This window comes from Setaria italica, chromosome III, assembly GCF_000263155.2.
Source record: "Setaria italica strain Yugu1 chromosome III, Setaria_italica_v2.0, whole genome shotgun sequence".
Lineage (NCBI taxonomy): Eukaryota > Viridiplantae > Streptophyta > Magnoliopsida > Poales > Poaceae > Setaria > Setaria italica.
In genome coordinates, this window is record NC_028452.1 from 14,421,643 (window position 1) to 14,434,293 (window position 12,651).

At 36.9% G+C, this 12,651-nt stretch overlaps 1 protein-coding gene across 2 annotated transcripts; it reads right to left on the bottom strand.

Moving 5' to 3' along the window:
- On the bottom strand, positions 1–12,651 carry LOC101759847 (DNA mismatch repair protein MSH5). 2 transcript variants are annotated; one of them, XM_004961562.2, is made up of 34 exons: positions 12,460–12,651; positions 11,614–11,645; positions 11,138–11,232; positions 10,877–10,957; positions 10,731–10,803; positions 10,055–10,118; positions 9,641–9,792; positions 9,374–9,475; positions 9,270–9,297; positions 9,168–9,199; positions 9,033–9,090; positions 8,845–8,931; positions 8,203–8,259; positions 7,228–7,329; positions 7,072–7,116; positions 5,970–6,047; positions 5,207–5,257; positions 5,042–5,117; positions 4,329–4,402; positions 4,032–4,128; positions 3,502–3,598; positions 3,319–3,408; positions 3,146–3,210; positions 2,998–3,056; positions 2,840–2,916; positions 2,563–2,649; positions 2,427–2,488; positions 2,261–2,322; positions 1,200–1,253; positions 1,038–1,120; positions 910–941; positions 803–826; positions 441–556; positions 1–347 (listed from the first exon to the last, which is right to left on the bottom strand). In XM_004961562.2, the coding sequence occupies exons 1-34, from the start codon at positions 12,523–12,525 to the stop codon at positions 261–263; spliced, it is 2,445 nt and encodes an 814-aa protein (XP_004961619.1). In that variant the 5' UTR covers positions 12,526–12,651; the 3' UTR covers positions 1–260. The 2 variants fall into 2 exon arrangements, with proteins under 2 accessions (XP_004961619.1, XP_012699775.1); XM_012844321.2 differs by having other exon boundaries at positions 2,563–2,661.

Genomic DNA, 12,651 nt, shown 5'->3' on the forward strand with positions numbered 1-12,651 from the left:
TTCGATGAGAAATTGTTGCGCATACTGGGCATCTCGCCTCATCGTAAGTGGTGCTCAAACTACATAAATGTTTTAAGCATGACATTCAATCACTAGTTTGACGCTTCCGAGTATCAAGATGGGGGAACATCCGAACACCACTATGAAACATGCACGAGAAGTAGAACATTTATGTAGTTTGAGATTAAGCCAGCGTTACAATTCACAGATTAAGCCGGTGGGTTTCTGTAACTAGCGAGATTAAGCCTTGCACTGCAGTGTTACAATTCAGAGGCAAGGAGTTCCTGGAAGAAGCTGTTCAAGTCACCGTTTTGTGTATCGAAGGCCATCAATTTAGTCACAGCATCCTGAAAAATTCAAAAAGAGATTGCGTCAGTTTGTATGTAAAATCAGCATAGATGTTTTTCCCGTTAAATGTCATTGTCCGGCAAGATACGTACCTGGTACTGCTTGTCGGTTGCTTCTAATTTCTCGCCGCTCATGCGCCTTATAGGTCTCTTGGAATGGATGTCCTCCAAAATACTGTCAGCTCTCTGGACAACTTCATTTGGGACACCTGCGAACAGCAAGCACGAGGACTATATTTACATTGCAGCCTTGAGTGTTATGATAACCATTCAGGTGAAAAATTTATGGTTTAGACTCAAGGGAATTTAATATTGCAATGATGTGCTTCATCATGTCAACCCCTTCACTACAGCGACAGCTCATTTTGCCGCAAAACAATGACAACTAAAACAATCTGGACAAAAAATACTCATGTTAATATGCCAGGTGACTAAAAGTTTGTCAGCGCACATACCAGCAAGCCGTGCACAATGCAGACCTGCAAGGGAAAAAAATGTTACCTTGTATCTGATCCAAAAGGATCCACACCAATTGTTGGTCAAATGTAGTATGTACACTTACCGAAGCTTAAGTGCGCTTGCCCAGGTACAAGTCTTCACCATGTGCGTTACAAATTAAGCAAGACATTAGTACAAAAGGAAAATATAACAGGAACAAGAAAAGGCATGGCTGGTTTCTTGTCTAGTTACCGATAAAGGAATGTGATATCGTCATTACTTGTCTGTCCATCAGGATTCAGAACACTCATGGTATAGCATTTGATATGTTCAGACTGCAAAATGTCTCAGATTTCTTTAAGTCTCAGAAAACAATCATTTCTACGCATCAGCAAATGGATATTGACCATTAACCTGTGGTAGGTAGTTCCCGGTGAAGATCTCCGTCAGATGTGTTGACAAAAGGACCTGCAATAATTAGACAATATCACAACATACTGCACTAGTAAATTTTGCTGCTATGCTAGACAATTTTAAGTATCCAAAAGTATAAATAGATATACTGCTCACCCATGTTTGGATAAGCTATTTACAAAATATACAAGAGTCAATCAGCAATCACAAAAATTTATTTCACTTCCATTGAGTATATAAATGGCATAGCAAAAAAAATTACTCTATGGTCATGTTACAGTGTGCAGGACTGCAGGTGTAACACAGAACCACAAAATCCCTTCTAAAAGACAGCATTTCAAGGCTTCAAGCTAACAATTATGCCTGGCATAGTTGTCACTCATTCTATGAACTAATAGGTTATATTTAATACACCAACTACTTGCATGGGCAATAATTACTCGTGCTTGAAAAATGTAATGTCAAATTGCTTTTTGTATGCAAAAGCAAATAAACATGGAGGAGGTTATAGGGGAAAGATTTAAAAGATCTGAGAATCTGACGTGAAACCTTTTTCCTACTCCATCTACAGTACAGTCAAACAACTGCATATCTGGATTTCTAGTTAAAAACTGACAGTATTTTCAATTAAGTGATTCAGGTTTAATAATGCATTAAATTGGTCACTGAACAAGGGTAATCATTCTTGCACGAGTTTTCACAACTCTATTCTCCACTTACACTGGAAAACGGCATCAAAATTTATAAATGAATTGAAAAGAGTCAGGAGGAAAATAAACTGTGTTATATCTGTGCATGGTTGTCCATTGTGCGTGGGGTTGTATCTGTTTTGTCTGTTGTTGTAAACTCTCTTCTTAACGAAATACGTGCATGCAGCACATTCTCGAAAAAAGAAATCACGAGGAAACTAAAAGAACTATTAGAAACCAGAAAATCTGAGCCAAACAAATAGTGCAAAGAAATCACAACTTCGAAGTGATTGAAAGGAAGACCACCAGCCAGACTGGCGACCCTATCAGATTGAATTTCTACAGCAATATTTCCCAAGATAGCTATCTAACCTTTGGAGGGAAATCACAGTTTGCAAAATGACTGATAGTCCCTCCAAGAAGACCAATGCCATCTACAAACAATCAGGAAAGAGAAAAAAAACTAGTCATATAATCTTGAGCCATGTTGAGGATACATGGAAAGGAGACTAAGACTTTCTGTGGTCCTCACTCTCACCTTCAGTTAGAGTGCCCTTACCGAATTCATCCAACAAGCACAGAGATCTCAATGTTGCATGCCTGAAACTTATTGAGCATATTGGCACAGCTGAAAGATCATGAGACAATAAGCTTGAGGGTCACTACTAGGATACCTTAGCATTGTTCCAACTTGATGTAAATCAATCATAAAAGTTGACTGTTCAGTTGTCATGGATTTGCTTCCCATTGCACAGAATATCCTGCAAAACATTCTTGAGAATGTCAAAGATTGTTAGTCTAGTGTTAATATGTACCATACTGTGTTTGGTCCAAACCCATGTGCACAATGTACATACATATGGTCTTTGGTCTGCGACCATAGTACATAGTCTTTTCTAGCATAGAAACCATGTGATACATAGAAGGAAAGTGCTTATATGTTAGACCAACCTATCTGTCAATCCAACAATAGCAGAATCAGCAGGAACGAAGCTTCCGATATGAGCAAGAAAAACTATCAAGGCCACCTGAAAGAAGATATAAGATGCAACTGGATCTTTTTATAGTTTGTGTTTATCAGAGTAGGAAGTGTTCTAAAAGTCAATTACCTGCTTAATATAAATGCTTTTTCCTGAGTAGTTGGGCCCAGTTATTATGTTTATTCTTCCTAAACAGAAAAAAACTTATGTCAGAAGTTTGCAATAGTTCTAGTAGTGCCATAAGATCGAAGGTTTACATATCTCAGGAACTATTTACCTGCATCACGGATTTTAGTATCATTTGGAACAAAGGTATCAACAGTCATTTCCTGCAAAGCATGTCTAGATGGTACTGAAGTTTTAGGAAATTGTAGACATATGTAAAGCTGAAGACTGTCAGCAATATTCAACTACCATGTAACATTCAAATCAACTATAATAAATACTAACCTGCCATTATGAATCTCGAGTATTGAATCCTCAGTTAAGATGGGCCTCACATAATTGTTTTGGCGAGCAACAACCGCTAATGATAAAATACTGATGTAACAAAATCAAGAGCAGCACATTAAACCGGTGTACTTTCAGTAAGCTGATCTATACTGCTTGTATCCCCAATAAAAGCATACTTACCAATCAAGTTCTGCTGCAAAGTTCACTGCTTTTGTCAGTTGAGGTAGAAACTGAAGGACGCGACACACTAAATCCCTCATGATTGCTCTCTCCATATCTGCATGAAATATGACAAGGCTTGAGCCAAAATCCATTGTGTCTAATGGTCTATGGTGGGTATCCTAAATATGTTTGCTGAGTTGCCTGTATATTTTCATGCACAGCACTAAAAAGGTACTTTGAGATTTATGCCATCTCCATGTTTGGGTTCAAACAGGAATTAATAGTACAGAGAGCAGAAACTAGAAATCAACTTGACTTTGACAAAGAAAATGAACCAATTAGATATAAACTTAAATTATACAAACTCCGGCCATTTTGTTTAACTTGTAGCCCTAAACTCGTCGAGATAGCCTTACTTGCATACAAATATGACTTGTATAGATATTAAAGATTCCAGAACCTTTAATTCTTAAATAAAAATAATTTCGTGAAGATACTACAGTAGTATAACAAGATCATAGGAGTGAAAAAAGGAATGCAGAAGCTACCAAGAATTTTATGATAAATATCTCCAAGAAGGTTGTCCAGTTCTCTTGTCTTTTGGGTATGGTAGTAGAACCTTCTCTCCTCACCTTCCTCTGAAAACTGATGAAAACAAATTTTATCGCCTAGCAACGGATTTTTTTCTCAAACTATGCAGGAGAGTTGCGTGTCATTTCATTAAGATAGAAGAAAACGGAACAACAGGCCTGGATATAACCAGGTCGAGGAAACACCACACACACACACACACACCAGAACTAAAATAGGTGGGGCTATATAAAAAGATAAAAGACACTGCATACCGCAAATTTGTAATCTGGCAGTCCTACCAACAAGGCATCACTAATCTTCTCATCAAAAAAGCACATTAGGTACCCTGGAAGAAGCACATGTGAGGATACAAAATTTGTGCACACATAAATTGGAACAGGATTATGTAGCAACTATGTTAATTGTTTAAATTTTGAACTTCTCCACAGAGTATCAAGAAGTCATTTCCATAGAAATTTTACAGAACCTTTACATTAGGGGAATCAAAAAAGCAATCACATCAAATATTTGAAGGTAATGTGGATGAAAGTTCAAACAGCATCTGCTTAACCATGATGCCAACCTTTAACGAAGTGAGACTACATCCAAACATCCCTCAAATGGAGGTCAAAAGACTTATTATGTGGATTGACCTTAAGTATAGATCGAGCTTAATTTAAGTAGTAATCTCTCATGCATCAACACAAAAAAAATCAACAAGCAAATTTAGCATTATTTCCTAAGGTAGATAGGTACTTTAGCAATATATACATCAGTTTAGTTGAAATGTAAGTGGTTTAGTTAGAACACCTGTTATATACAGCACTAAGTGGATGAAGAAAGGATACTTAAATAAGAAAAACAAAGGAAACCAGATTAAGTTCGAGCACATAATAGAAACTTTCACATACAGAAGGCTAGGTAATATCAAACCAATTAACAAGATAAGAACAGAGCTCCAATTAAAGATAAGGAAAGATCATACCTATTTGGTGTACATAGACTATTAATGGAGGTATTCTGAATTCAAAAGGTAAGGATGCGTTCTCATTAGCTGACACCTAGAGGCAATTGAACTGTCAGAAATTACCAAATAACTAATTAAAAACTTAATGTTCCAAACTCAATTTGGGTTTGGAAGATCTATCACCTGCTCCAGAAAGTCAGGTAATCCTTCATAAACCATCCTCAGCTCATCCAACTGATTTATACAAAGAGATGATATTGAATTATACAAGTGTGTCCATAACTTAAATAACAAGTACAGAACAATCTAGAACCACATGCTTGTGATACATATGGAGAAAGCAAATGAATAGCAGCATAATAAATATAATCTAGCAAATAGTTTTTTCTGTAGCAGTTCTGATTTGAAATACACAGACTTGGCCATTGAACAGTATGGAAATTTCTTTTGCAACTATACAGACGAGTTGTTGCTACATTGACAAATGGTGTAGAAACTCCAAATTCATGTACCCACTCTAATACATACAAGCGCACACAAGGTGCACGATATGATCTCGAGCATAACCTATTTTGTAATTCAGAAGCTATGCTTGGAAAATGTCGTCATGACACTCGGTGGAAGACAGCTACATTTGAGGAAACTGTGGGTAAATTCAACAAAAATGGGTATTGTAATGAATGGTAAGAGAATGCAACATCATGTTCTTAAAAAAATACAACATAAACTTGCAACATGGGAACCAAAACTGCAACATCTGAGAATGATGGAGACAAATATTGTATTTATGCAGTTGCATAACAACATGAAAATACCACATAAATTCTGGTTATGCAGAAAGAATATCGATATTGCACTAAGAGGCAGGGAGTCCCCACACTTTTTACAGTCATTAAAGCCATTATATAGCAGAAGACAACTCAAGGATGGAAAAGGCAAGTCTGACCTCATCACATAACCCTTCTTTCACCACTGTCTCATAGCCTTTCTCCTTACCCCGTTGCACATCAATCACACCAACTACCTATTGATAATAGAAGGACATGATTGCCGATTTATGGTATATGAGACAGTAAAATAGGTCCATAAAAAGCTCTAAGTATTCAACAGTAGTAGCAAAAAAGAGTTGCAATTTCCAGCAGAATGTTCAAACACAATTGAAAAATAGCAGGAACCATTTTTTTATCACAATAACCAAAAAGTTTTGCAAGAACCAGACAGCTGTCATTAGTCACCCAAAGATCTAAAATGAAGCTGTACACAACAAGTGCTCCAGAGACAAAATGAAAGACAAAAGAATGTGTCACAACCCAAATGTGCAAAACAAGTTTAACATGTTAACATGAGCATTTATTTAAAGTTCAAGAATTGTTAATTATTGTTCAAATTCCAGCTTGTTGAGCACCTACCGGGACTACTGGATTTGTTCTCTTTTTATGTTGAATTGCACTGAGGCATGTATCTCTAGGTGTGAGTTGGCACTTGACATGTCGCAAGGCGAGTAAGTGTTGGCTCTTATCCTATTGGCATGACCGTCAATTCACTTAAATCGGGTGCAAATTGCGCGGTTCTTATAGAATGATTGCTGCACAATTTGACCTCCTATTTTTTTCAATTAACTTTTATGTGCTTAGTTATTTGCAGTAAAAAACAAAGTTTCAACCAATTTGACCCAATGGACCGGGCCAAATAGCAGCGTTCATCCAAGCCTATAACGTTTGTTTCAAGCTTGAAGCAACAAATTTCACAAACAATTATCTCATAAACGTCTTAACAGTACCCAAAAATCACACAATTGAAGTTCATCATGCATAAGTGAAATTATACTAATATCATTGGCAGCAAACGAGGTCAGATATAACATAAATCTCTAGAGAGGGGGAAGAAGACTTAGTCATTACTCCATCCGCTAAAAAATAGGTGATGCTTAAGAATATTTGCAGTCAACACCTTTTATTCTGCCCATCAGTATTTTTATGCATGTTTTTTAATCAAACATACAAATAATTTCCAAACAAAAATGAAACCTGACAAGGTTTTGAACTGACCAGGTCTGACACATAATCCAACTCAGCTGTAATGGAAGAATTTGCCTGCAAACATAAATGGTGCACAAATGAGGGAGTTGCAATAACAGCATGAAGCCTGTCCAAATTTCAATATTGAATTGGTGGAACTGATGCCACCCCCTTGGAGATTGATACCTTTCCAATCAAATCGATGTTCATATGTTGCAACTTATTTGCCAGATGCTCCGATATTCCTACTTCAAAAATCTTATTTATATGCAGCAGAGAGCAAATGCACTGAAAAGAAAGGGGAAAAATAATTACCAGTAAGTCAATGGGGGAAAAGACGAAGAATAAAAAATTGCGATGAGACGATGATGCAGACATGCACACTGAATATCTAGGGAAGCCATAATTTTGAATGCAAAATAGTAAACCCGCTAGGAAGAACAGCCAAAACAAGAAGTTATTCAAAATGATTGTGAATTTATTTTCAAAAATTCTGTAAAGTACACCCAACAGCCCTAACCTATAATACATTGAGTCAATGATGAGTCAATGGATAGCTTCATTTAACTTTCTAAATCAGGGGTATAATGCTCACTAGAATAAGGGGACCATGTAGCCAAGTGGTAAGAGCGTGGTTGTGGTGATTGAGGCGCTGGATTCTAAGTCCCACTTCCCTTAAAATCAAACAGTTCTCATATGTATTCTAATTTTATAGAGGAGCTTGGGATACTTGATGATTAGAAGTTCTAGCAAGAAGAGTAGGCATAGAAATTATGCTAAAACCCATGCACCAACTATGACCAATAATCTTACTTTCCCAACACCATTAATCAAAAAAATTTGCATGACAAAATGCTATGAAGCAATGATCAAATCATGTGCATGATAAAACTATTCAGAGAGTTCCTGCCAGAAATTCTGACTATTGATCTTAATATTTAGCATGTTCAAATAAGCAATACAACACATGGCTTGGTATTAACTTTATTACAGAACCTTCTTGTGGGGACTAGGGAGGCATGTTTTCAAATTTAAGTTTTCTATCAATACTCTACTGCGCAACCATGCAAGGCATAAAAGAACTAATGTTCTAGAAAGGCAGATATTTTATATGTTTCAGGATAACATGTAGGAATTTCGAAATAAAGACTTTTCGGGTACCTTCAGAAATGTGTTCCAGTCACTGCTTGTACAGAAGGAACTTGGAGAATTGAATTTCTACAGAAAAAGACAAATTTCAGGTATGCGTGCTAAAGATGAATCAACATTCTTGGAGAAATTTTTAAGAATGGCCACTATGTCATATGAGCAGCATATGATTATCAAGATTCAACTATGTTACTCAAATTTTGAGGTTTTGTTTTTATCATCCAGACCAAAACAATGTCTGTTATGAGAAACAAGTCTTGAACCCATTTGATATACAGAAAAATAATATGTACTACATTATGCCAAACTCACAATATTTGTAGCAACATATTCCTCGCGAACGTGCCTGAGCACATGTTTCATTAAGAGTACACATAGAACAGAACAGGGTGGGTGAAAGAAAATATCCAAGAGCACAGAAAAATTGGGGAGCAGGTGAAGGGTGAAAGTACCCAGAACCAACACTCTCCGAAGCACAATTTGAGGCCTATTTTCCATAAAGAGAGCATAATATACAGTAGATATTCACTTTATTTTTTAAAAGGTCTTTCTATGACATAGTAAATGGGTAATGATTGTACTATAAGTTAATAACCAAAGAAGGTACAAATAGCACCATAATAAAATCTGTTTGTATTGCAAAATAACAAGCACCTTGAGCATGTGGGGAACATCTCTGACAGACTTTAACGTCTCACACAATGCAGACATTACTTCTTCACAGCAAAGAAAGAATGTTATCTACCATTTCTAGGAAAACAGTAGACAGAACTAATGGTGCCTATTGGGCATTGAGAATTGAGAAAGTGAAATATATATATTATTCAACAAAATAAGGATACTGTGTTGAGGCGATTATTTATGACATCAATATCAATTATAGGACGTAAGAACCATGCCCTGACACCAAAAGAAGAATAGTTAATACGAATTTGGATTATCATTATTGCAATCATTATTACAGAGGTAAGAGCTACCTCAAGAGACGTCTTCCCATTGGTGTGACACACTATATTCAAAGAACGGTCAGTGATTTCAAACAAAAAAAAAGAAATAAAGAAAAGAAAGAACTTATTTACCTTGTTGAGCATTCCAAAAACTGAGAACCTGCAGTTTGTCAGTATTATTTAAAATTGGAAGCCGACCAAAAGCTAGCATAAAAACCTTGATGAAAGATTCTTACCCTTCTTTAGCCCTTCCAATTCCCATGTAACTAGGGTGTTTATCTACTTGAAAAATTTGTAGTGCTTCATGAGCAGTTGCGTCGAGTTTAAGGAACTTGTCTCTGTGAAAAGTCAAGGCATACAATGCTAACTCAAAAAAACAGGCAGGAGAATGCCACCCTGATATAAGTGCGTTAAGGTGGTTCCAAATTAGACTATCACTGGAAGAGTTAAGTAAATCTCAATACATCAGTGTGTTTGGTTTATCTCATATCATCAAAGGATAAAATGAGATCTGTGCCACAGAATCGATCGCAATGGATGCTCCACCTTCCATCTGCTCTATGGTATCAAGAAGCCTCTCATTGTCTAATATAGCTAGGAGACCTCCAGCAGCGCGAACTTGAACATCGCTTCCAAGATCCATCATGGAATTAAGCTGCAAGTAAACCAAAACGAAAATGATGTCTCCAACTCAAAATTAGAAATGGCTAACAAAATTTGGGAGTGAAGATGAATGGTTAAAAAAAAGAAATTGCCAGAGGTTGCCAGCCACTGATTTTAGTCAGATATAGGATACCCTGACTTGACATATTGGATAATATCAAATTAAAAGGGAACGAGAAAAGGAGCAGGATAAAAATCGTTGCAGAGCTTGGTTAAATATTATCGGTATGGCAAGATGTATTTTTATCACTTACAAAGCAGATCCTTTCTTTTACACTTAGTCCATCATCCATAGCTGCAACTTTCAAGTAGATCAATCTGCAGTTAAGATACGCACACAAAAGTATTACATCGTCAATTTATCAGGTTAAAGATGTAAGTTAAAGATGTAACTTATAGGGACATCAAAACTATTACAAGGTTAGGTGGTTACTAATCACAATGAACATTACAAAAACAGATCAAGTTTGTTATTTTATTTCTTCAGTTCCAAGTTACCAGAATAGAGACATATACAAAAAAAATGCTAGTCATAGCAATATTATAGGTCATCACATATACCTTCACTAAAGTGTTTCTTTGCCCTTTTCCCAAACGGGCCAAATTAAAAATATTTGACTCTTGCCCAGCTAATAGAGTTTTCCAGTTACAAAGTAATAATGTCAAAACCCCATCATTATATAAATATTACTGAAATAAATCAAGTTTGCACTGAAGAATGATGAATTTGGTTGGTAAATGGTCAAGAATGAATACAAAAGTAATCCAGAAATGCATGTCTAGTAATTTAATATATTTGTAAATTCTGTACTATGCATATCAAGACAATCCTTAATAATACTCATGTAAGGCATACTGTAAGACATATAAATAATACTTAATGCAATTAAAAAGGGCCTGGTTCTGTAAAAAGTATATAGAGCAGCTAACCTGTGCCAGGCTGGCTCATAGCTGAATGTTGAGCTTTTCATGAGCTTCACAACAGGAGCCTCATCATTACCATCTGCATGATTCCATGCAAAACCATCAAAAGAGAACTGAATATATCAGTTTGAAGAAGTGGTTGCGGCTCATACCATTTCGTTGTAATGCCGACAAAAGTGCTTCTTCTGTTTTTGTGCTTGCATATATTGTGCTTGGTTTTGACTGGAATTTCACTGATGCAACACAAACATCACAAAGTGTCAGCTATATGGTTTATCTTTTGCCTATTCGAAACATTCAATTTTCTAATATTGGAAAACATACACAAGTATTTTTTTTCATAGCAACCCCTATGTCTATGTTCCAAACAAATAGATAGAAAATTTCAACTGCTATTTATGTGAGGAACATACCAAGATCAATCAGAGGAAATTCCCCAGCACTGTCTTCCCAGATTTCTAATACAAAAAGCTGCCGCGTATTTGTATCATAGTATGCTACTCCAACTCTGAGATCACAATAAAGTAAAAACGAATTATAATAACTTAACTATCCACTGTGCTACTTATCCACAAAAACAAAATTTTAGCACTGGACAGTGGTGCAATGATAAATGGTGATATTTACTTGCCACACAGATAAATGTTACAAAGCAGGAGGGTTTGTATTATTTCTGTTGAAAAATATTCACAATATTATCTAGATTGAAGTCTAGCATTCATGTTTTTGAGGAATTGTATGAAACAGGATCCTATTATAAAACTAAAATAGAAACAATAAGAAAACGTTCAACTGACATGCTGTATTTTAAGTAAAGAAACATAACTAACAAAAATAGTGAAAAAATGATAGCTAATGGATAATGAGCAAAGCATGCATCTAAATTTACCTACGTCCTTGCATTACACAAGCCATATGGACCTGAAATAGAATCATAAAGACATTCAATGAGTACAGTGATAGCATGAAGATATGCACATCTGCACAAAGTAACTGATACCACATCCCAGATTCAAAAACAGTTGGCTAGAACATAAAGTGACTGTCTAACACAAACTAAATTTCCGGTTCCAGATGAAACAATCTACTAATGGAAGAACAAACTCTAAACACTCCAAACTAGGCCATCCAAAGTTTTTCATACCTGTCACGGTTCACACAGAAACCCAACACGCAGTGAGAAGTTCAAAATGGCATATATTGTGAAATGTTGTTGATATGCAAAATATTACTGAGACTAAAATCGTAATGTATTTTCCTCAAAGTGCAGGTTGAGCTGAAATTGTCATATTTGATCACAAATTGAGATGTGCAAGCCCAGCTGAAACAACCAAATATCTCGAAAGTAACAAGACCCATATGTCAAATTCTCACTGTTATTACTGCCCTGACAAACTAATTTACAATCTGAAGGGCACATTTGGCAGAAATAGCACACGCACGGCACAGGTCAGTGAACTCGTTATTCCTAAAGGATAAAACTGCATACGAACTCAAGGCCCGTTCTACACATGCGAAATTAGAAAACCCCATTTGCATGCTACGGAGTGAGCTGCTACATGCGCTAGATGGAATTATAACAATTCAGATTAGGACGAAGAATCGCACAAAAATTGGGGTTCCGGCAAAACGAGTCGTTCGGACGCAGGGATGCCATAGGGGGTAAACCGAGAAAACTTCACCCCGCATTCCGCGATCGGAGGCGGGGGAGTGGAAGAAGTGGCTCGATACGCACCTGGGAGTCGATCCCCGTCTCGGCCATCTCCTCATCCTCCTCCTCCTGAAACTCCTCCGCCTCCATTTCGCTCGGTCGCTCGCGGCTTGGACGCTTTGGCTCACCTCCGCTCCGCGACTCGACGCCGCCTCTCGCCCCGCCTTCTCCGCGGCTCCCCGATTCGACTGACGACGAGTGACGAGGGCGTCCCTA

Bases quoted from the DNA above. Each gene is read 5' to 3' on its own strand.
- LOC101759847 (XM_012844321.2), bottom strand. From the start codon at position 12,525: ATGGAGGCGGAGGAGTTTCAGGAGGAGGAGGATGAGGAGATGGCCGAG. The intron at 10,958-11,137 runs GTATGTTCCTCA...GTGTTGCATCAG, and splicing joins ATTTCCTCTGATTGATCTTG to TGAAATTCCAGTCAAAACCA. The intron at 1,121-1,199 runs GTTAATGGTCAA...GACATTTTGCAG, and splicing joins CCGGGAACTACCTACCACAG to TCTGAACATATCAAATGCTA.